Source organism: Brachypodium distachyon, chromosome 1 (genome assembly GCF_000005505.3).
Source record: "Brachypodium distachyon strain Bd21 chromosome 1, Brachypodium_distachyon_v3.0, whole genome shotgun sequence".
In the NCBI taxonomy this organism is placed as follows: Eukaryota; Viridiplantae; Streptophyta; class Magnoliopsida; order Poales; family Poaceae; genus Brachypodium; species Brachypodium distachyon.
In genome coordinates this window covers 26,065,130-26,088,744 of record NC_016131.3, presented here as the reverse complement: position 1 = coordinate 26,088,744, position 23,615 = coordinate 26,065,130, and the positions used below count along the sequence as shown (strand labels likewise).

At 44.7% G+C, this 23,615-nt stretch overlaps 1 protein-coding gene across 1 annotated transcript; it reads left to right on the top strand.

Moving 5' to 3' along the window:
- Positions 1–364: 364 nt before the first annotated feature.
- LOC100836713 lies at positions 365–1,882 on the top strand. The gene is made up of 4 exons (XM_010231413.1): positions 365–545; positions 787–1,010; positions 1,194–1,661; positions 1,871–1,882. The coding sequence occupies exons 1-4, from the start codon at positions 365–367 to the stop codon at positions 1,880–1,882; spliced, it is 885 nt and encodes a 294-aa protein (XP_010229715.1).
- The last annotated feature ends 21,733 nt before the right edge of the window (positions 1,883–23,615 follow it).

Below are 23,615 nucleotides of genomic sequence, written 5' to 3'. Positions count from 1 at the left end.
TAAAACCAATCTGTATGGTATGCCCTTTGAGGACTGTTCGTTGGAGTTAACAATCATTTCCAAAGCATCGTCTTTAGTGGAGTACTAATGAGGCAAGAAACAATAGAAAGTTTTGAATGAATTTTCCGTGAATTTACTTCATTGGTGGGTGGCAAACCTCCTATTACTATACTGACAGGTATACGTTGTACATCGTTTTGTTTCTTTCATCCATTGAAATCCATATGATACATAATTGAAGAAATCCATATGATACATAATTGAAGATATGATTTTCACAGATCAATGTAGAGCCATGAAGGTTGCCATCGAACGAGTCTTTAAAAATACTACTCACAGGTGGTGCAAGTGGCATGTGCTCAAGATGGCAAAAGAGAGACTTGGTTCAGTGTACAGCAAGAACAGCAATTTTAAAGCTGAGTTTCACAAACTAATCAACTACAGCATAACAGTTCCAGAATTTGAGGCTGCATGGCAAGAGCTCATGGAGAAGTACGATCTTAAGGAGCATCATTTTCTCACTCCTATATATGAGTCACGGCACCGTTGGGCAAAACCGTTTTTTAGCGGCATTTTTTGTGCAAAGATGACAAGCACGCAACGAAGTGAAACCGCAAATCCCATGTTGAAAGGTTACGTACCTCCTGGTGCTCCCATGCATATATTCGTCAAACAGTACAACAAACTTATTGCTGATCGCATATCCAAGGAAGATTTTGAGAACCAACGTACCAGAATGGTACGTACAAGCTCAATAAGTATATTCTTTATAATCTTGTCATGCAGCTGACCTTACAATAAGTTTACAGGGTGGTGTCATGTTGAAAACCGGGTGGCCAATCGAGAAACACGCCGCAAGTATATACACGAGCAAAATGCTTGAGATGTTCAGCGAGCATATTTTTGATAGTGCAGCTTACAATTTGATTGAGATCGTGCTGAACTTAAAGTATCAGACTGTTCATTCTGATGCTAGTAGGAGAGAGAAGTGGTCCAAAGTACAGTACGAGGTAACTATTAGCGATGACGGAGGCCTATACACTTGTGAGTGTGTTCTTGCTGAACACATGGGCATGCTATGTTGTCATTCTATTCGGGTACGAGTACTATCTATTCTCAACAAGAAATTTAATGTGTGCTCATATCCTGTATCACATATGTTCTATAATGTACATATGTATGATTCTATTCAGGTAATGCTCAGACTTGGAGTAGACAAAGTACCAGATGCACATATTTTGAAGAGATGGACTAAGAATGCAAGTGATGTACTTCCACAATATTTCGCACATCTACAGAAAGACAGAGGTTCATTAAGGTCAGAGTCTTATCGCCATGCGTCACTCCATGTGGCAGCTCTTGAACTTGTTAATATTGGTGACAAGAACATTGATTGTTACCATGAGGTGCTGAAATATTTGAAAGATGGGAAGGAAAAATTTGGTCAGCTGTACCAACACACAGATGGCCGTAGTCTGCAGGAGATTCTTGCTAGCACGGTGGTACGTGCAGACGAAGAAGCAGCTGGTAATATTATTGTTCCTGGGCAGCTTCATAGTGCTGTGATAGCACCAGTGCGCAACCGTCCAGAAGGAAGACCAACTAATACAAGGGACAAACCATCGTACGAGTTAAAGAGGAAGAGGACAAAGTTTTGTACCGTATGTAAGTTGACGGGACATAACCGTTATGCCTGCAAAGTTTACCCAGATAAGCCACCTGTCAAAAGAAGTGATCCTAAGTGTGGGAAATGTGGGGTACTTGGTCACCGTCAGAATGTGTGTGGTAGTACAGTTGATGTTCAACAGATGGAGTATGAATTAGGAGTTTAGTGCTTAAAGTTTAATTTTGAAACACTATGTAATGGCAGGATGGTGTTTGAAATGGCAGATTATGTCTTGCCTTGGACACCCTAGGAAAGTGTAACCAACCTCTATTTTGTCTTCAAGTTGAAACCTTAAATACTATGTAATGGCGGGATGGTGTTTCTAATGTATGTTTCACTATGTTGCATGTATAATTAAGAATATGGTGTGTGCATTTTGTTGGTAAAATGAAGTATGTACATATACCGGACTGTTTGGTCCTTATTAATAGACGAGTAGAAATGAAGTGTACATTTGTTTTTTGTGTACTGCCATGTGACATGTACGTAAACAATGTACAGCTCGAAAATGAAGTAGTACATAACGTACGTGGGGTAAAAATCAAGTGTACATTTGTTTTTTGTCTACTGGGTACACAGTATAAGTGGAAGTACTTGTCACGTAAGCTATAAGACTTAAACTCGCAAGATGATGAGGTCCATGTTGCCAATTTGTATGTGGTCCATGAATTAATGGATGAGCACACAGGATCTCAATCTAGGAATCAGATATTGTAAGCATGTTCAGTACTAGTTGTACTTATGTTGTACCTATTTGTACATTTCTGAAATTAATCTCTCAACGTCGAAGTAGTTGTAAGGTCAGGTTTGTACTCATGGGTACCTAAAAGTAGTACTACCTCCGATACATATTAGTTGTCTGAATCATGCCCAAATATGGATGTACTTATGCTTAAAAAACGTTTAGAGATACATGTAATATTTTGTCAATTAATATGCGTCGGAGCAAGAAACATATTTTGGATGTGCAAAACTGATGGTCGGACTGCATGTTTTAGTTAGAGTAACGAACAATTTTTTGACTATTTCCGAGTTCATGGACTAAATTGTCCATTTTTGCTGAGTTTCTGGACTTGTTGTGTATTTTACTCTTTTATTAACTGGCAGAATGTGATCATTTTGGACCTGACGTTGTTTTGTAGATTAATTCCATCCGTGCTATTGTATTTTTTTATGTTCTGTACTAACAAAATGTATTTTGTCCTTAATGATTGTTTTAAGATATTATTTATTCTCCAAAATCGGTACCTTCTGTTGCCCCGTGAATTTATTTTTCCAAAAAATTCGTGGGTCCCACATGTGGTAACTCCATAATATCTTTCCCCTCCTCTTCCATTCGTACCCGCAGTACATTAGGTTTCGGTAGAAGAAGAGGAACCGTCGCCTGGTGGACTGGTCGAAGACCGATTGGGAGGACCAAAAATCCGACCCTTCTTCTCTGGCAGATTTACATCTCTTGCTGCTTGAAGATCATCACCTGCGCCGACAATCAAGCCCTCCTAAGGGAATGTCTCAGATTTCGTCTGTACTTTGCTGGTTGTACTGTAGTTACCTCTGAGGTACCAGAGGTGTAGGTGTACTTCCTCTTTGTAGCACTCAAGATCTGTTGCATCGGTGTTTAAATCCATTACTTTTATTTTGGTCTTCTTCTATATTTGAGCATCTTGAGACGTACTGCTATAGTTCGTATTTGGATGCAGATTTTGCGTTGCATGCGTGCGTGCGTGTGTGTTTACATCTTGTACCATGATGTACATCTGTGTGTTCACTGTCTATCTATTTGGTAGTTCGTATCTGGACCATGTTATATAAATAGGTTACTACATTAGTTACTCTGTATCACTGGATGGTACATTAGTTATTTGACTGTCCAAATAATTTGTCGGAGAGTTTTCTGCAAAATTTTATTTGGTACTGTATATGTATGTCTTGAACAGAAATAGTAATTTGTTTTGAAAGATCTGTACTTCATTTATATGGGTATATCATGGATTTGAAATGTATTTAATGATTGGTCTTGATAGGTTCTTAATTTTATTTTGAAATGTGTTGTATACAAATGGTTACTTCTCCGTCGAGAGGACGTACCAGAGGGTCTGCAAGTAGAACTCCACAAGCAGGTACAAAAGTGGGGAAGCAGTACCTTCTGTACTTAGATATTTTTATTTAGTACAGAGGTTGAAATCCTTAATTGCTAGGATAGTACTAATTGTAGTCATCTGTCCTAAAGTACTTTAGGTAACAAAATATGAAAATGTCGTGTTATATATGTACTGTTACCTAAATACTTGGTGGTCATCGTAAGTTTATCTTCAATGTTGTGTTAGATATGGAGTCATCTTCAACTATAAGAAGAGGCAGAGGTGGTACTTCTGCCATCAGAGGTCGAGGTCGTGGAGGACGCAGCATTCCTTCACCTTCTTCTGTCATCTGGAGCCCAAAGCTGTTTGGTTCTCAGAAACCAAACATCTTGCATGAGGTCTTCTCAAAATTCACCCCATTCAAGTTACATTTGATGGAAGATATTACTTTCCATGGGATGGTTGACATTCCAAAGCAATCATTCAATCGGCAATTCTCCTTTTGGACGCTTAACCAAACAAAAGCAGATGGGGAGCCCATTGAATTTGAGTACTCCGACGGTACAAGAGCACCAATTTATCCATCACATGTACAACAAATATTAGGAGTAAAAGATGACGGTAAACATATTTCTGTACTGGATGAAGATGTCCTAGAAGCGATAGATGAAGAAGTAAGCAGGGCTTTACGTGTTAAGGAACTGAATCTCAGCAATGTCATCAATGTTGTAGAAAGTTTCACTGATGAACATAGTCCTAAGAAAGACCAAGACGCTTTCCAGATTGGAGTTGTGCTTTTTTCATTTGCATTCATGCTGGACTGTAGAGAACAGGTGAAGCGATCCTCCCCCTCACTAGGGTTCGATCTCTGTGCTTACTGTGCTAGTCCCTGGATCGACTCGCTAGCACACACAGTTTCAAGAGGTAATATCAAGATACAAAGGTCAAAAGTATATTACATCGCATTGATCCTGAATTTAATAGTAACTTACATATTGCATAACCTCATGGGTTATCTCAAAGAAAATAAAATCTTGCAGCGGAAGGCAGAAGATACAGGAGTCCCATAACAACTCCACAGTCGAAACATGTTGGAATGTAAACTCGCAACCCTAACAATTCGTACCTCACTCTTCACCTGGTTCACCTGCAACATTTAAACGTTGCAGCCACTAGGGGGTCAATACATTGAATGTATTGGCAAGTTCACCAAAGGGTTATAACAGAATCTATCAAGTACATGCAATATTTGGCAAGGTGGGGGTTTGGTTATTTGCATAAAAGCGTCAATGTTTAATCCTATCATTTTTTTTTACCCAAAATAATTTTGAATTCTATTGGACACGGGGTAGAAACACCCATGCTCCTATTAACCTATGCACATTGAGTAGAAACATCAATGCTCCTACCCAGTTCAAACCATTCATTTTATTAGGAAATTGGAATGAGTGAGACTTTCCTTACAGCTCCGATGACTAGTTGCTCATAATTGTCCGTAACCGGGGACACGGCTAAGTACTTAGTTTGACACTCTCGAGAGGTTGTACGCATTCCCCACAAGAATTCGACGTGTTAATCCCTTGCTGTCCTCCGGGTGGAGTAGCAACGGCATCGACTTCAAGAATTTTCAGAACATGTTCACCCAGACCACCTGAGGGACCCGCGCTCCCACCTACACAACTACCTCAGTACAATCCCTCAGATCTGGGTAAACATTTCTTACTCCATCCAGGCAGAGCCCATAATACCATGTGGTTGTACTAGAAGCTACTAAACAGGAAACTAGTCCAGTCTCTGGTTATCCCGGGTGGCATCCCACATTGTGACGAAGGCGCTCCCCGAATCCACGGAAGAGACGTCCATGGACGATCCATTCCTGAATCCACAGGAACTCGACTCAGAGGGACCCATAGAAATGGACCTAACGGCACGACATCCGAATACTCAAAGCAGCCCACCCAGGACGGTTCATTGAATTACTTGTTTTGCCATACACTAGGAAAACTATATTTGTAATTCAATAGTATCGCATTGTAATAGTACCACCCTCGTATATTATCATAGCATAGCATTTTACTACTACGATGGCAATTGGTGGTGAAGGTCATGACAAAGGTATCCTATACTACTAGGACAGATCATAGCTAGCATAAATACAATAATAATCCTAACAATGCAACTAATAAAATCTAGTGCATAATAAAATAATGGGTAAATGATCAAAGTGAACTTGCCTGATTAGTGTCTTTGTATTCTTCTTCTTTTTGATACTCACAGTTACCGCACTCCGTATAATCTATCGCGAAGAACGAAAAACAATAATAAATAACTATTCGAGAACTCCAAATCATAACTCCAAATAAAGAACCAAAGCAATATACAAAGTTCAAATTAAACAGTACCTAACTACTGTTAGGCTATCCTAGGCATAGATCTAAGAGGTAGGAACAAGGCTTGGGTTCTATCGGAGTTGAAACGGTGAAGCCATTGGCTGTTAAGAGATACAATTTTCTAGGGGTCATGGGCTATGGTAGATGAACTTAAAAAGGTGCACAAAGTAGTCCAGAAATTAGAGTTTGGTGTACTCTTGTCACAACAGAAAGAATGAACTGGTTTGAAAATATGGATCAACATGTATGGGCTTTGGAACATTGCTAATCAATAAGACAGTGTTAATAAATAGAAAGTTTGGTTGGGCATGGACTAGTGTGGCTAAGTTTGGAATTTAAGTCTATAAGAATTGTTATAACTTAGATACTTTGGATGTTTGGAAAATGGTGCTAAATGGCAGAACATGGGATGAAAAGTATACTACTGTATAGTATTAAGATTTTACTTGCTAACCCAACAAGTCTCATCCCAAAAGGATCCACAGAGAATTAGCTACTGGCTCGCAAATCTGGCTAGTCTGATTCTGACAGATTAAAGATACTAACTTCTACTAAAAATGTACTGGTGCAAATGGCTTCAAAAGAAAGAGGGCCAATGGGATAAATTAAACTAGATCTCACAAGATTTCAAAAACCACCGGTAAAACCTAAATAGGAGTTGTGAGCCAAAATAAACAGGCTTACAAAAAGGGCTAATCCATAACAAAGTTTCTGTAACTAAAGGCTTAGAATTGGCCGTGTGTGGGAAACTGCTGAAGGTACTATTTTGCAACGACGGTGCACTAGTGGGGATGAACTTGGAAAGGTTTTAAAATAGGTTTAGGATGTAGATTTGGATTTGATATTGACATGACAGAAAGAATCATCTAATTTGAAGTGATGGCTCAAAAGATATAGGCTCCGGAACATAGCTAACTGATGTGACAGTGTTAACAGATACGACTTTTGATTGAAGATGCACCTCTGTAGATGAATCCTAAGTTGTGCAAGATGTACACTAATGTGTAGAAAATGATCTAATTGATGATCTACAGAAGGTTTGGAACCAAACGGATCAATGGAACAATTTATATTAATTTCGAAAGGTGGCTAATCCAGAAACAGCATACTGTGAATAGCAATTTCCAACGAAGATTCCGTACTGAAGATCATGGATACGTGGTATACAATCTTGTCTGGTACAACAGAAAGATTCAGCCAAAAATGATACACTGATCAAAAGATATGGGCTTCTAAACATGGCTAATCAAAACTGCTGCGGCTGAAAAATTGCTCACCGGAAAAGACACGGAGTTCGCCGGAGTTGTAGGAGGGCGGCGAAGATGTTGACCTAGGGTTCGGTGGGGCCATGGAAAACGTCGAAGCGGACACCGTGACGCAGCTTGCGCGGTCGTAGCATCTCCGGATGGCGACGGGCAAAGCTCCGGGCGCGGCTTTGGCATGGGGTCCGGGACGGCGTGGCCAACGGCATCAAGAGGTCACAAAACCTTGTCACAAAGTTAGGTAAGGGTCACATGAGTCTACTGGTGAAAGGAATCGAAAAACGAAGGTTTGGGGTGATCTCACCGGCAACAATGGTGGCGGTGACCGGCGGAGGAAGACGTCGATGTAGCCGGTTGTACAAAGTTTTGGGGCCAAACTTTCTACAGGGGATTGGAAGAGGAGAGGCAAAGGCTCAAAGTGACGCGCGTGGAATCCTTTTATAGTGGCTGAGGAGGGAGATCGGACGCGGATGTCGACGGCCGACATTCGGGGCACCATTTTTGGAAACTGCGATAATGAGAGAAAACTTCAAATTGGTTTCCTAAATGGGTTCCCGGGATGGTAAGGATTGATGGGGTGGTTTCCTTTTGGAGAGAGACGCGCGAAAAGGAAAGAAATTGAAGAAAGAAAATATGGAAAGAAAGGATTTCTTACATGCAGAGGAGGAAGCACGAGCTCGTGCTCGTGGCTGGCTGGGGCGCTCGGTGGAGATGGGCCGGCCCAATTGGGTCGGTCCATTCTCTTTTTTTTTTCCTTTTTTTTCCATTTCTTTTTTTTATTAATAACTTTTGATTCCTAACTCCAAATAAATCCAAATAAACTCCAGAAAATTTGTAAATTCAAATTTTCCAAAGTGTAAACTTTTGGGACTTGAGTCCTTTCAAAAATAAAATAAGTAAAATACTTTTGCTTATATAAATGCCTTTAGCGCTTTATAAGTAATAAATAAAATATATTTTGAAATCTATTATGAAACCTTTGTTTCATAAATTAGTTTAAACTCCCATAAACATATTGGGTTGGCATACTTTGCACTAAAATCCTTCTTTAGCTAAATACTCCATTGGGTTGAACTCCAAAGAAAATCTCATAATAATTATACGGTTCAATAAAATTCCCTAATAGCTTTATAATACCAAATCCCGAATCATGTAAATCATCGCAGATGTTTCCAACTATATATATATTTGGGAAGTCACGTTATCTCACTCTCAACGACGGAATAAATGTTGGAATAACATTTGCATACGAGGATGTCACGTTATCCTCTTCTCGAATATTTGATAGTTTCCTCTCGGAAACAAAATGAACACGACAAAGCAAATATCGGGAAAAACATAGGCGAATCATTAAATATGTTTTCTAACCATATACTTGGGAAAGTCATATTATTCCCTTTAACATTTAGATAAATGTTGGAGAACATTTCTGATCCATTTAAATATTCCAATGATGCTCTCAAATGGTCATGGCATTCAAATTGGAATCTTAGTGTGTTAATAAATCTTTCAAAAAGAACATAGGATTTATTTAGATGCAAAGAATAATCCGGTGGAAATCATAAGATGCATATGGGTTCAAAATAGAATAACTTTGAACTTACATAAATGTCCCAACCATGTTGTATAATTTGGATAGTCATATTAATCCACTCTTTTGTTGAATATTCAAACATGGTGTGGAAAAATTTAAATAAGTCCTAAAAATTTCAAATCCTTCGGAAATTCACAACCAAAATATTTTCCGAAGCCAATATTTTCATTAAAATAATTATTTTATTTAACATTCCAGAATTGGAAAATTCTAGGATGTTACAACAGGATCCCAGGATGCCAACATATCTACTGCCACATCTGATTAGTGTTGAGAAGCTGAAAGAAGTGAACTTTGCAAAGTGTGTGCTTGATTGTATTGGTATTGCTGCTACAAAGGTTGCAGATGTGAAGAGAAGTTGTTATTCAACTTGCACAGTTGGTGGATGTCCCCTTGTACCCCAGGTTAGATTAAATAGTATTGTCCTCATGTTAGTTTTTACTATTATGAGATCACATATTGACTGTGTTACTTGTGATGTACAGATTTTTTATTTAGACTCAGTAGATTTTGGGGTACACAATGCGCGAAACGATGTATTTCCCCGGATCAAGTGCTATGGAAAGGAAAAACTGGATTGTCTCATAAGTTTGGATAGGAATTCACATACTGCAAATCTTAGCCAGTGGTATGGTAATTACAAGGTAAGTGTTGTACCATATTTGTGTTTATCTTTTTTGGGTACACATATTTGTTCTGACCGGTCTATTACATTTATAGAGGCATAATCAGGCAAGGTTGAGCACTTAGGGGGAGATCAGGCAACAGGATCTACAAGGCCTAAGAAGATGAAATATAGAAGTGACAGGCAATCTAGGAAACAAGCCCGTTTCAGTAAGCTTTTGAAAATTGTTGAAGATCATCACAATGGAGATGGTTTCCTTCTGGAAGATTTGAGAAAGCAGATTCAAAAGCGGAAGAACCTTCTTCTACATAAGATCGCAGATCACATGGAAAATGAGAGCTCTAGTTCATCTAATGAATCAGAGGAACATACGACAAGCGATGTACATGGGATGGAAGGTACCTAGATGTCGCACCAGTGGCACCCTGGGTACCACCGCTGCACGACGCGCGGGTCGCCTTGCTTGCTTCCCGAGAGGACCACACCCTGGGCGGCAGTGTATGAGCAGCCCGGCAAGCTACCAGCCCAGCAGGGCTAGCGGGGCTTCGGGGGAGAATTCCCGACTGGGCACCTCCCGGGAAGGTACTTGCCGAGAGGGGCACATCCGGGCGCAGGTTTCCGTTGCGAGAGCGGGACCAAGCAAGCGGAACAGCGACGCCACGTGGGCGTGCGGCAGGCACCCTGTGCGCAGGGCTCGTCAGGACAAGGAGTGAGGCGCACGACGCATTTAATGAACCGACAGAAAGGGGATTCCCCGTCAAGTCAGACAAACAGTGACTGTTCAAGAGTAGTTTTTAGGCCCTAGACCCCTAGCTAGAAGGCTAGTGTTCTTGCATGTATGCCAGCGCACCGAGGAGGAGCTGCCCGAGCTCCCTGCTCGCCACTTGTAAATCATGCACCGTGGCACCTGTGGTATCCCCTTGGCTATAAAAGAAGGACCTCCGCCCATGGTCAAAGGGTTCGTTGGTTCGTTCGTTCGTTCGTTCGACCAACTGATAGTCCTGCACTAGCAATAGCTCAGAGTAGTAAGTAGCACTTAGCCAAAAGGAGAGAGCACCCGGGGACTCCCCCCGTCAACCTGTAAACCACAGTTCTTCGGTTAATAACAAGCTCAGACGAGCAGACTTTGCTGCTGACGAGCTGTCCAAGTTGGCAGCGGAGCGCCGGAAGTTTCCGGTTGGGGTGTTCTGGTACAGACAGACTACCCCCTCGGTCGCCCCCAAGCCGGCTGCCGGGGAAGCCCCCCCCGGCAACCGAAGGAAACCCCGCCGTGGCGGAGGTCCATGCCGCCGACACGGCGGCATGCACTGGCAAGGAGACCCCGCCTTGGGCGGTGGATATCGCCCGCTACTTGAAGGGGGAAGCCCTCCCGGAAGACGACGTTGCTGCGGAGCGCGTGGCCCGGCAAGCCAAGATGTACGCCGTGGTGGATTGCGACCTCTACCGAAGGCGTGCGAATGGAGTCAAGCTCCTCTGCGTGCCCCAGGACGAGGGGCGCGCGCTACTGGAGGAGATACACCGGGGCACGTGCTCGCACCATGTGGCCTCCCGGGCTCTGGCCGGCAAGGCGTTCTGGCATGGCTTCTACTGGCCCTCGGCGTTGGCTGACGCCGAGCAGCTGGTCAGGGCGTGCGAAGCATGCCAGTTTCATGCGAAAAAGAGCAACCAGCCGGCACAGGCCCTGCAAGTTATCCCGTCCTCCTAGCCGTTCGCGGTCTGGGGGCTGGACCACACCTAGTCGGGCAACGGGCGAGACTCCTTTCGCCCTTGTCTACGGGGCAGAAGCGGTGCTGCCCCTCGAGCTCAAGCACGGATCTCCCTGGGTACGCATGTACGGCAACTCCAGCCAACACGAGCAGAGGGTTGACGATCTAAACTTCATCGAAGAACTTCGATGCCGGGCTGCTGTGCGAGCTGCGTGCTACCAGCAGGGACTTCGCCGTTATTACGACAGGCAGGTCCGTTCTCAGGAGCTCGAGACCGGAGACCTTGTCCTGCGTCGGATACAAAGAACGAAGGCCGGGAACAAGCTGGCTCCGAAATGGGAGGGGCCCTTCCGGGTAGTGCAGGTGACTAGGCTGGGGGCTGTCCGACTGGAAACCAAAGAAGGCTTGCCGGTGCAAAATAGCTAGAACACTGAGCACTTGCGCAAGTTCTACCCGTGAAGCGGCGGAGCCCGACCCACAGGTGATGCCGCCGATGCATGCCTCTCGAACTAGTGCAGCCAGGCAATCCCCGATTGTAAACCACTAGTTGCTGTGAATGAAGATAAGTGCCGTTTCCTGAATTTCAATTTGCCTCGATTGTTTGCGTGTTTTCCTCCTTCTGTCTCCTGCTATAGGTGCAGAGAAGTCTCTTTCCATACTTGGTTGTGAGCAGGGGCTGCTGGAGCCTCGAAAACTATAACCCGTTGCCGGATCACTCCGACACGGGGTGTGCAGTTGCCGGGCTCGCCGCAATGTGCATCACGCAGACGCTGCGTCTTGGAATATAAGAGTGCTCACAACCAAGTTTGGCTTCGACCCTTCTGTGCCCGGGGGCTGGGAGGCAGGAGAGCTATCCATGTTGCTGTTGGGAATATGCCCTAGAGGCAATCATGTATGATGTAATTCCCAATGTATTCATAAATATTATTAAGTTGTCCTTGTTTGAACATCTGATATGTATCATTGAATATGTGATTTGATTGTGGAACTAAGTATTCATGTTGTTCATACTAAATTGTCCTTAGTCATTGAGGTTGTGTTGGACACATAACCTAGACTAATGTGAAAGTTGGCTGATAACTCGGTTCCACTTGTCATGGGCATGGTGATGTCATTCCAGCTTACACGGACTCGGCTAAAGAGTTTAGCGAGTCGGACTGACCCATATTGAGATGCAACGAGTAGGTCGTCATTTGCATGTCTCAATCAATGTAATCCTTAGACCTGAGGTTATCGCACAATCCGAGTTGTGGATCACCAACTTAGGTTCTGTCAAACGTTGTTCCGTAACAGGGCAGTTATAAAGGCAGAGTTCGGGTTGACTGAGAATTAAGCAGAACCAGAGAACTGAATAAACGAACACAGTGAACAGTTGCACAGACCAGTAAGGCATTAATTGTTTAAACGGCGCCAGGCGCCACACTTGTAGGGAACGAAAGCAAAGGAAAAAAACACTAAGGAACGACAAGGGCTGGTAGGGGGCCCCGGCGACTTGTTGCGGCGGCAACGAGTTGTCTGCACCCTCCTCCGGGGGCTCCGGCGACGGTTCGGGGTCCGTCTTCCGCTGCATCCGCTCGACCACCTCGTCGACGAACCCGCTCACCGCTTGGCAGTGGGTGGGGGTGTCCTCGCTGTCCAACCAAGCATCCAACAACATCTCGAGGGGGAACTCAGGGTGCCGGAGGTGCACCCTCGGACGGATCGTTCCGGCAACCTCCCGGGCGCAGTTGGCGATCTCCTCGTTGCAGAACTTGGAGATCCACACGTCAAGCGCCACGAGCTTCCCCACCAAGTCGGAGAAGAACGGGATCAGCGTGGTAACATCTGTCCCGTCCACCCGCGCGGCCCGCAGTTCGAACCGCGGCAGCAGGTCGTGCAGCGATTGGGCGATCCCAAACAGCTTCTTGGTCTCCAACTCCCGCTGCCCGATCAGCGTGCCGTGGTTGGTTCGAGCCAAATGCACGGCGTGCTTGGCCTTGCGGAGGAGGCTCGCCTGCGCTAAGAGCTGTGCGGCCTTGGCCGAATTGTCCTCACCCGCCTTGACGAGCTCTTCCCAGACAGTAGCCAGCTCGGTCTCGAGTCGGGCCCTCCTGTCCTTGGCAGAATTGAGCTCTACCTCCTGCCGCACAGCCGCTGTTACCGCGTCCTCCGTAGCCTTGGTCTGCACCTCCAGCTTGACGCGCAGGCCCTGGATCTCACCAAGGTAGTTGCTGGTCAGGTCGCTCTTCTCATCGATCCGAGCCTGAGCCACGGCGAGCACCTCTGCGTGCTCCTTCTTGGCTTCTGACTGAGCCGGCACCAGCGAGTCCAGGGTTTCCTGGAACTCGGCGCGCTGAGCCTCCAGTCACCGGTAGAGCTCCTCCTCGGGGATGACCGGCGTGGCGGCCTCTTCCAAGGCTTCCCTGGCGAGGCGCACTCCTCCCTGGCGAGGCGTGTCTCCTCCCTCAGCCGGGAGAGTTCCTGCCGCTCCTCCTCCACGGCCAGTCGCACCTCACCGAGCTGGCTCTTGGCGATCTCGTGGTGCTGCCTCACCTGGTTGAAGGAGGTGACGAAGGCCAACTTCTGGTCCGTGATGGCGTCAAGGAGCCGGTGCCCCCTGCCGAAAATGCTTGGGTCCCAAGTGATGGGATTCCAAGCCACCACGGCAAGGGTGCCGAGGTCCGTGCTGAAGGTGGCGGCCGCCGCCGATGAAGCGCCCGTCGCCACTGTTTGGCCACATAGGGGGTCGTCCGCTTGCGGCGGAGCGTCCAGTTGCTCTACCGCTGCAGCCTCCCCGGCACCCGCGCCTGGGGGTTACGGGGCTGGTGGTGTTGCCGCGGCCCCAGCAGGGGCCGCCTCCTGCTGGTTGGTTTGAGAGTCCGCGCCGGCGGCCTCTGTGGCTGCTGGCGCGTCGCCGAGCGTCTCTTCGGGGGCGGCGGCGGTTGCCGCCACTGTTGCGGCCGGCGCGGTGGGGCTTGTCGCGGGGGCTACCACCGGTGCCCCCGCTATCCCCGCGACCCCGGCAACGGGGTCAAGATCAATCACCACAGCGCCCGCTCCCGGCGCGGGCGCCGTCGGGCCTGCAACAGAGAGAAGGGTTAAGATCCAAAGGGCTAGCCAGGTTGCCCGAAGGCGGACGCGGGGGGTTCTGGACGAGTACCTTGCGGGGACGCCGGGCTTGCGGGAGGAACCTCCTCCTCCTCCGCTCCGGCCGCCATTGCCGGGACGCCTGCCGCGGGCTGGACGTCGCCTGCGGGAAGAGAGGACCGTATGGTGGCGGATCAGCGAGCGAAGGGGTGAAAACAAAGGAGCAGGGCAAGATGCGGTACCTGTTAACGGCGCCACCTCCATCGAGGACGGGTCGGCAGCAGGCGCCGCAGCGGCGCCGCTGGCCCCAGCGTCGTCCGGGACGGTGCTGCTGCCGGCTTGTGCGCGCGCCCTCTTGCTCGGTGTGGCAGGGGGCGAATCAGCCCTCCCCCTCTTGCCGGCGCTAGCCGGCGAGCCGTCCTTCGGGGGGTTGAGTTGGAGCTTGAAGCCCCGGAAGAGCCCCCGCGCAGGCGGGGCTGTGGGCACCCATGGGGTCGTCGCAGCCCGGGGCATTGCAAGAACCTTTGAAGGAGTCGCCGCGGCACTGGCGGCCACCGTGGAGGTGGTCGCCATCGCGCTGCCAGTGGCCACCACAGGAGGGGTCGCCACGGCGGCGCCAGCAGCCGCTGCGGGGGTGGTCGCTGCCGCTGTGAGCGCCCTTGACCTGCGCACGATCAGGGGCAATGAACTCAGGCAGCCAATCGTCTAAAAGGTCCATTAATTTCACAGCATGTTATTTTATTCAATTATTTTGAGTTAGCCAAGTTATGTACATTAATTTTTGTGATATGCAGGTCTAAACTGTTTGGTAAGGAAGGTGACATAGCAGGAAATGTTGTCAACAGTGCGGTCGAAGGTTAGTTTGTTAAGAAAAGTTCATGTACTTTAAGGTACATAATACTATTTGGGTTGTACAACATTCTTGCAGGAGCTGAACGACTTTCTGTTCTTCAGGAGGTCGACCAACGAGACAATCGCATCAATGAAACAACAGGTTCCTATCTGTGAATTTCACGTAGTTTCGTGTTTACATTTATACTTTACCTGGAAAAATCTCTCACTGCTGTTGAATTGTATTTTGCAGTGCTAGATGAAGTACCCGAGAAAGGTAAAACTTTAGATGTACAAAGTGGAATATAAATTATTTTTGCAAAATAACTTGGGCTGGTCAAGGACTCATGGGTAGCACCTCCAGGAAGAGCACCGCTTGCTGGATTGAAGCGACTGAAAATGAGACTCGCCGCGAAGTAAGTTTCATATATGTTGGTCGAATTACTTTGTTATCGGTACATTATCCTTAAAACGAAGTGTATTCTTTTTTAGGCACACACGTGCAGCAGAGGTTGGCAAAGACAACAATGATGTTCCATTTGAACCAAGTTAGTACCTTTTCTGATGTGATAATGTAAGCTTTTTATGTAAAATCCTATTGTGATAATGTAATCTTGGTTTAGTAGATACGTTTTCTGTTGGACGAATGACACGGGTGGTGGTGGAGACGGAGAAAGAAGTACATGCTGGTGAGGATGTTGTTGGATCAGCTTCGAACAATGATGTTCCAGTTGAATCAAGTGAGTATTAACAGTACATGATTCAGTGCATATATGTTGGATCAAATAGAACAAATTTTGACAGAATTTTTACTTTCATTAGATAATCTGGATTCCAGCAAGGACAAGCAGAACGCAGGTACAATTGAAAGTACCCTACTTCTGGTTTGTGTGATATTCCTGTACAATGCAAGTACAATGTACTTCAACTGTTTTTTCATAATTGAATTATAGGTGACCATGGAAATGAAGATGACATAATAAAGGAGGTGTTAGCAGATATTGAGAGTTCTGAACATACCATTCCTGAAGGAGATGAACCTTATTCCGAAGGTACCTTATTTTGTGAATAAAAAAAGGTGTACTTGTAAGAACAAATGTGTTAAACTTCTTCCTCGAGGACAACCCAGTGATGTACCTAGGCCTGAAACTGTGCATGTGGAATCTGCAGTTCCTGTGGAAAATGAGTCATCGATGAAAGGTATTTCTCCTATCCTTCCATTTGGTTATGGTGGCATGTAGGACTTAATTTATTATGGCTCCTTTACATAATTTGATTGTACAGGAGATGTAGATGAGGAAAAATTGGATTTGGCCCAGGGTGTGACTACAGGTTCAGAGAGTACACATTCTGGCAATTTGATTGATCTAGTTAATAGTTTTTTGGTGACACCACCAAAGGAGCACAATATGGCAGGTACTTCTGTTTCTGAATGTGATTTCAAAAGTAATTTGCAAGTTCGCATGTTTTGCATGAACGTATTTTCCTTCTCCGTAGATGAGCTGAGCGAGATGGATAACGTTCATGGTACTGAACTTCCTCAATTTGACAAGACTCCCCAATGTGAGTTCTTGTGTTGCTAAGTACTTTTCTTTATGGCTAGTACCGATTTTCTGTACAATTAACATTTGAATTAAAAAGGTAACAACAAAGATGCAATGGATTATGCTGAGAACACGACCGATAAGGAAACAACACAGGGAGATGCTGATGGATCAGCTGAAGATAATGCTGGATCAGGTTAGAACAAAGGGAGTTTGCTGAAGTTCTATGATTTGAATCTGTTTCCACATGTCTGACAATTTGTATTCTGGTACATCTTTGGTGCAGATGCTTCAGTGCATATGAAAGTTTACAAAAGAATGATCGGTAAGAGAATGTACAACCGAACATTGGTGAAGATGATGCAAGCTGAAGCAGTGAAGGGATCAGTTGTTAGTGATGAAGAACCAAAGGCTTCGTAGGACCTGGAAGGCCTCGATAACAATATTTATGTTCAGTGTCGATTAGTTGTACTTAAGTAGTTGATGTTGCTGTGGGTGAAAACCTTGTTTTGGAAATTGGAATGTTGTGTTATGTCCAGAAGGGGTCAGCTAATCGTACTTTATGTTACATCTGTCATGCCAACTTTGTAGTCGTGGGGTGATGATGTCCGTCTAATTTTGTAATTTCTGTACTTGTTAAATAAATTGGTACATCTGTCATGCCAACTGATCCTTTCCTCGATGAGTTAGAAATGTGTGGCCGTCTGAACGAACAAAGTACTTATGGTACTGGGGTGGAATAACCTTTCTGCATTCAGAACAAACAAAGTACTTGTACTTCTAGGGTGGAATAAGTAAAGAACATGTTATTAGTTCTATACAGTAATTAACGAATATATATATTCTTTGGTGGATCGTTTCGTGGAGGATGACTGCTTGGGAGATAATGTGGGCTCATTCTTGCCTCATGCTGCCGCTGCTGGTATAAGAGATGCTCTAGTCCAGCTGTTTAGTACCCTAAGACTTATAAACATATAATTGCGTAAAGTTTGCACATACTACTCCTTACTTTAGTGGGTCCTATCCTTTCGAAAACTCTTGGGGGGAAACCGAATTTGAATAGCTGGGAGGGAAAACTATATCCTTATATATAGTACATTCTCTGTTCTGTGACTTTATCTCCTCTCATTTGCACCCAAGAAGCTGCCCTCCTTCATTACCTCCCATGTCATCTCAAGAATCATTTCTTCTTAGTGCTTCTTCATCATCCTCTGTCAATGGACGTTCCCCTGATCATTCGGAGGTACATCTTTCCGTTTCCACTCGTGATATGATTCGGAGGTACATTTTCATCATCCTCTATTGGATTTGACCACCTCGCTTGCAGGTGATTTCGGGCGAGTTGAACTCAGAGGATGAAGATGGGTATGCTGCTGATTTGGAGGAGGTGAACGGAGCAACAGATGATGAGATCGAATTTCAGTCCGAGTTGGATGATGAACCCGATTTTGTAAGTCTCCGTACCTACTGTACTTCGTACGATTATATGTTTGTACTATGCTCCTACTTAATTTCATATTTATCAGCAGGAATTTCAGGTAGATGCACGTTATCTGGTGGATGCACCGTACTTTGTTAACCTATAGGAAGAAGTTGGTGAAAATGAAATGTATGTACCTAGTGGAAATCACCAGCAAGAAGGTACCGGAAGGAAGGATGGGAAGGCTGGTCACCTGTCCGATGAAGGTTCAAGCACTGAACGTAGTTCGAAAGTTCGAGTTCAAGGGAAAGCAGCCGGCAGTGATGGTGGAGACATGAAGAGGAGGAAGATGGACTAGCTGGAGTAGCTTATGGAGTGTGGTAGATTTTGGTGTACTCTGTTTTGTTAGTGTAGTACGTTGTGTACTTCGAAGTACCTGAAACTGTTAAGATTTTGGATCAATAGATTTTGGTGTACTCTGGGTGTAATCTGTTTTGGTAGTGTCGGACTAAGTTGTTTTGGTACTACGTTGTGTACTTCGAAGTACCTGATACTGTTTAGGTTTTGGATCAAAGGTGGTCAAGTGGAGAATTTTGTTTAGCAGTATGATACTATTATTCTGAAAATTAATATAAAAGTTATTGTCCATCTCGATTGCTGTTGTTTGAATCAAGTATTTTAAATTTATGGCACACCGTCATTTAGGTTTACTTGTTTAATTGTTTTTTTTCCAGTGAACAGCTGAATTTGTGGGGACCACCATAGGTACATGTATTATTAGTTCCGCCCGTGCTGTCTTTGTGCGTTCAGTACATTAGAATCCATTTGACTTCGTGGACTGGGCGAGGACAGGCGGCCAGGACCGACTTGGTGACGCAGAAACCCTAGGTGGATTTTCGGGCGAGTCCCATCGTTGCCGCCGCCGGAATCTCTGTGTGCCTGCCAATCTTGGTGGCGAAGGATCCGGTAAGCACCATACATCCATTCCCCATCCACATTTGAATCTTGTTCCTATTCCTCTCGCATTTTCTACCGTTGCGTACCGAGAACGCATTTGTTCATACAAGGGTTGGTTCCATTAATTCGTGGTTACTTGTACTTGTTAATTGTATTGTCTGGTTTCTATCCTTAGGTTCATTTCTATGGAAGTATGGGAAACTTATTATTTCTTCCCTTTTTTGGGAAGCAGTCGCACGATTTCTTTTGTACATAGATTTGGTTTGTACATATGATTTCTTTTGGTTATGTACCTGCATGTACTTATGGTTTTGTACATTTGGTCACTTCAAAGTAATATATATTTTGTACATATGTTTATGTACATAAATTTTTCAAGGTTGAGAACGAAGGAGTAAGTCAAATTGTTATCGGAGTTGTAGAGTAAAAAATTCTTAGTACATAGAGTACTTCACATTTATTTAAGTTAGTTTTGTTGACTGATGGGTATAAATTTGAAGTACCATGCAGTACTTGTATGTCTGTACTTCCATTCTTAAGTATTATATGGCACTTGATTGGTTTTTCCTTATCCACGTAGATTGTAATTTTTTATGAAAGTACTTTCTCGTATACTTATGGTTTCAGTGTTCGACATTGATGTTGCAATGCTACGTACCTTGAAGCAAATATATGTACAAGTTGATTCCTTCAGATATTTGTCTTGTTTCCCTATTCTTACTAAGTACATCTGACATTTTTGGTTAGGTATGGAATCATCTTCAGTGATCCGAAGAGGAAGAAGTGTTGGTCCTGTTAGAAGATGGCGTGGCCGTAGAGGACGCAGCGTTCATTTACCTGATAATGAGTTATGGAGCCCGAAGCTGTTTGGTTGCCACAAGCCAAGCATCCTCTATGATATGTTTGCAAAATTCAATAGTCACAAGCTCGTTTTGATGCAAGATATCAATTTTCATGGGTTGTCAAAAATGCCGAAACATCGATCTTGGAACCGACAGTTCTCTTTGTACTGTCTGAATCAGTCAAATACAGATGGAGATCCCATTGAGTTCGAGACCTGTAATGGTACTAGACTTCCCATGTACCCATCACATGTACATGATATATTAGGCGTCCCAGTTGAGGGGGAACATATATCTGTAGAGGATGAGGATGTTCCAGAGGCGGTAGTGGAAGAAGTTTGCAGGGCGCTGCAGGTACGTGAGTTAAGTCTTTCTAGTGTGTCTGATGTTGTTCAAAGTGTTATTGATCAACACAGCACGCAGAAGGAGAAAGATGCATTCCAAATTGGACTCGTCATAGTATCATTTGCATATATGCTTGAGTGCTGAGATCGGGACCCCAAGATACCAAACTTTTTGCTTCCGTACCTTACAAGTGTCAGGAAACTGAAGGAAGTTAACTATTCAAGGTGTGTGCTTGATATCCTTGGAATTGCTGCTCGAAAGGTTCATGAAGTGAAGAGAGGTGGTTATTCCACTTGCACAGTTGGTGGCTGCATCATTGTACCTCAGGTTAGAATTACTAGCCCTTACTTTAATATGATAATATCTTATGGAGTACATAATGTAATATGTGTTTGAAATTTTGACAGATATTTTATTTGGATTCCATCGATTTTGGCATGCACAAAGCACCGACAGGCGTGTTTCCACGAATCGGGTTTATGGAAAGGAAAAATTAGATTTGCTTATTAGCATGGATAAGAACTGTCATACTGTTAATGTTAGCCAGTGGTATGGTTACTATGAGGTAATTGTTATAACATTTGAAAGTACAAATTTAATGGTCCGATACATGTGAGAAGGAATCTAAGTGTCTTAACCTGCTATAGAGGTACTCAAGAGCGAAGGTTCCGAAGCGTGAAGGCAAAGGGAAAGGCGTAGCCACAGGATCGAGAAGGCCTAAGAAGAAGTACAAGAGTGATAGGCAGTCTAGGAGACAGAAGCGTTTTACTGCGTTAATGAAGGTTGTAGAAGAGCACCATGCTGCAGATTCATATCTTATTGAAGACTTGAGACAAGAGATGCAGAAAAGGAAAAATCTTCTTCTACACCTGATAGCAGATCATTTGGAGAATGAGAGTTCATCTGAAGGTTTAGACGAAGATACGACATGTGAAACACATTTGGCTCAAGGTACGTTTCGATGTTTATTTCTAATAGGAACGGGCATTGATCTTTGATGTTTCCCAAAATGGTGAAGACAAAAATGTACTTGTACCAGATGTCGATGGAGGTCAACACTCGTTCCATGATGAACATGAATCTGAACTTTTGTTTTGATAGGTAATCCTTTGTTCAAGAGGCCGAACCGACTGCCACAAACTCCTGGTGTATGGCAAAGGAGAAAAGAAGTTAGGAAGGAGGGGTCTGAAGGTACTGTAGTACCAATTAACTGTAGGGTGTAATGTACGAAGCCATTTTTAATGTACTGATTGTGGTACTGCATGCACAGTCGGAGCGTCGGTTAATTCTGCGAACGTTGAAGGAGAGAGCAGCATGAGTCAACTTGGAGACAGGAGAGATGCAGAAGGTACTACATTTTGTAAGTTGCACTATTCCAAATTTTTTTGTTATTAGTAATTATCTGTTTTGGTAGGTCCAAGAAACTCAGGAAGCCAAACAAAGGTATGGTATGCATGGTTAGAATGTTATTATTTAATTTTATAAATGGGCCACTGTAATGAAATTGGTTGTTTTCTATAGATGCAAAGGTACATCATCGGGAGATAAGATATGTCGTTGCATGGGGTTCCGACACCGGGGATGCACGAGCACCCCCTTTTTAGGTTCGGCAGTGGGCTACAGGGATCGCTCCGGCGATCACCGGCGGGACCAATGCGAAGTGTAAGAACGCACCAAGAACGCTACCAAGGACACATGCACACACTTTTTACCCAGATTCGGGCCACCTTACGGTGTAAAACCCTACGTCCTGCTTGTCTGAGCTTGTATTACTGTGAAATCAGCTGTTTACAGGTTGCCGAGGGAAGCCCCCAGGCGGTCTCTTTTTGGCTAAGTGCTCTTTGCTACTTCGGTGTACTATGAGTTGGCTCAGCAAACGAACCAACGAGCGAACCGAACGAATTAACGAAGAAAAACCCAACCCTTTGACCGTTGGCGGGGGATACCACAGGTGCCACGGTGCATGGTTTACAAGTGGCGAGCATGGAGCTTGGGCAGCTCCTCCTCGGTGCGCTGGTATGCATGCACGAGCGCCAACCCCGCGGCTAGGGGTCTAGGGCCTAAAAAATAGGACTGGACAGCCACTGTTCGCCTGACTAGACAGGTAACGCCCCTCCTGTAAGCTCATTAAATGCGTCGTGCGCCTCACTCCTTCCCTGGCAAAACTGCACACTGGGCGCCTATCGCGCGCCCAAGTGGCGCCGCTGTTCTGCTCGCTCGGCCCCGCCCTCACGGTGGGAACCTGTGCCTGGGAACACCTCCTCCCGGCAAGTGCCTTCCCGGGAGGTGCCCAGGCGGGATTATTCCCCAAAGCCCCGCTAGCCCTTCCGGGCTGGTAGCTTGCCGGGCAGCCTGCAAGTTGCCGCCCGGGGTGAGATCCTCCCGGGAACCCAGCGATGCGACCCACGCGTCGTGCAATGGTGGTACCCCGGGTGCCACTGGTGCGACAATATAGCAACAGATGTTGGCAACATTAATGCCGAAAGTTAGTTTCTTTTTACCCCTCAATGTACTCGATGGTACTTAAATAAAAAGATTACGGGTAATTATTTTGATTAAATAACTGGTTTATGACAAAAAGAAATCAGCAGCGGAACGACATGATCAGATTCGAGAGGGTCGGGCAGAACATATCAATAATAATGAGACAATAGGTACGTATGTTTATGCTATAATATTTTGGTTAGTTCGAAAAGTAATAAATAGTTTAATTACGGATGATATTCTCAGTTGCAGGTACAGCAGTTGCTGAAGGTAATAATTTAGATGTACATTCTTCTATAAAGATTATGGTTGCACAAGCACTTGGGCTGCTGAAGGACTCATGTGCTAGGCCTCCAGGAATTCCACGAGTTCCTCCGAAGAGAAAGCTCAAAAAAAGCAAAGCTCAAAAAAAGCAATAGCCTTCAGGTAAATAGCAGTCATGTGTTGTTTTATTTAGTCCATGAGTACATTAACTTATTTGAAATAATATTGGTACAAGGGATCCACGACCAGAACAATCAAGTGACGAGAAGGAAAAAGAAGATGACTGGAATACTCATGTTCCAGTCGAATCAAGTTAGTATTTCCATGACCTATGCTAATCCCATAAATTTTGTGGATCTAAACTGGAAGGGGCCAATAACATGCTCTGTGTACTCTTTAATAGGAAACGTGTTGTGCAGCAAGGAAAAGAACTGTGAAACAGGTACATTACGTTGGAATGTGGTTACAATTAATTGATAGTACTACATACATTGGTAATATAAGTTACACTTGTTGATTTGTATGTACCTAATGAAAT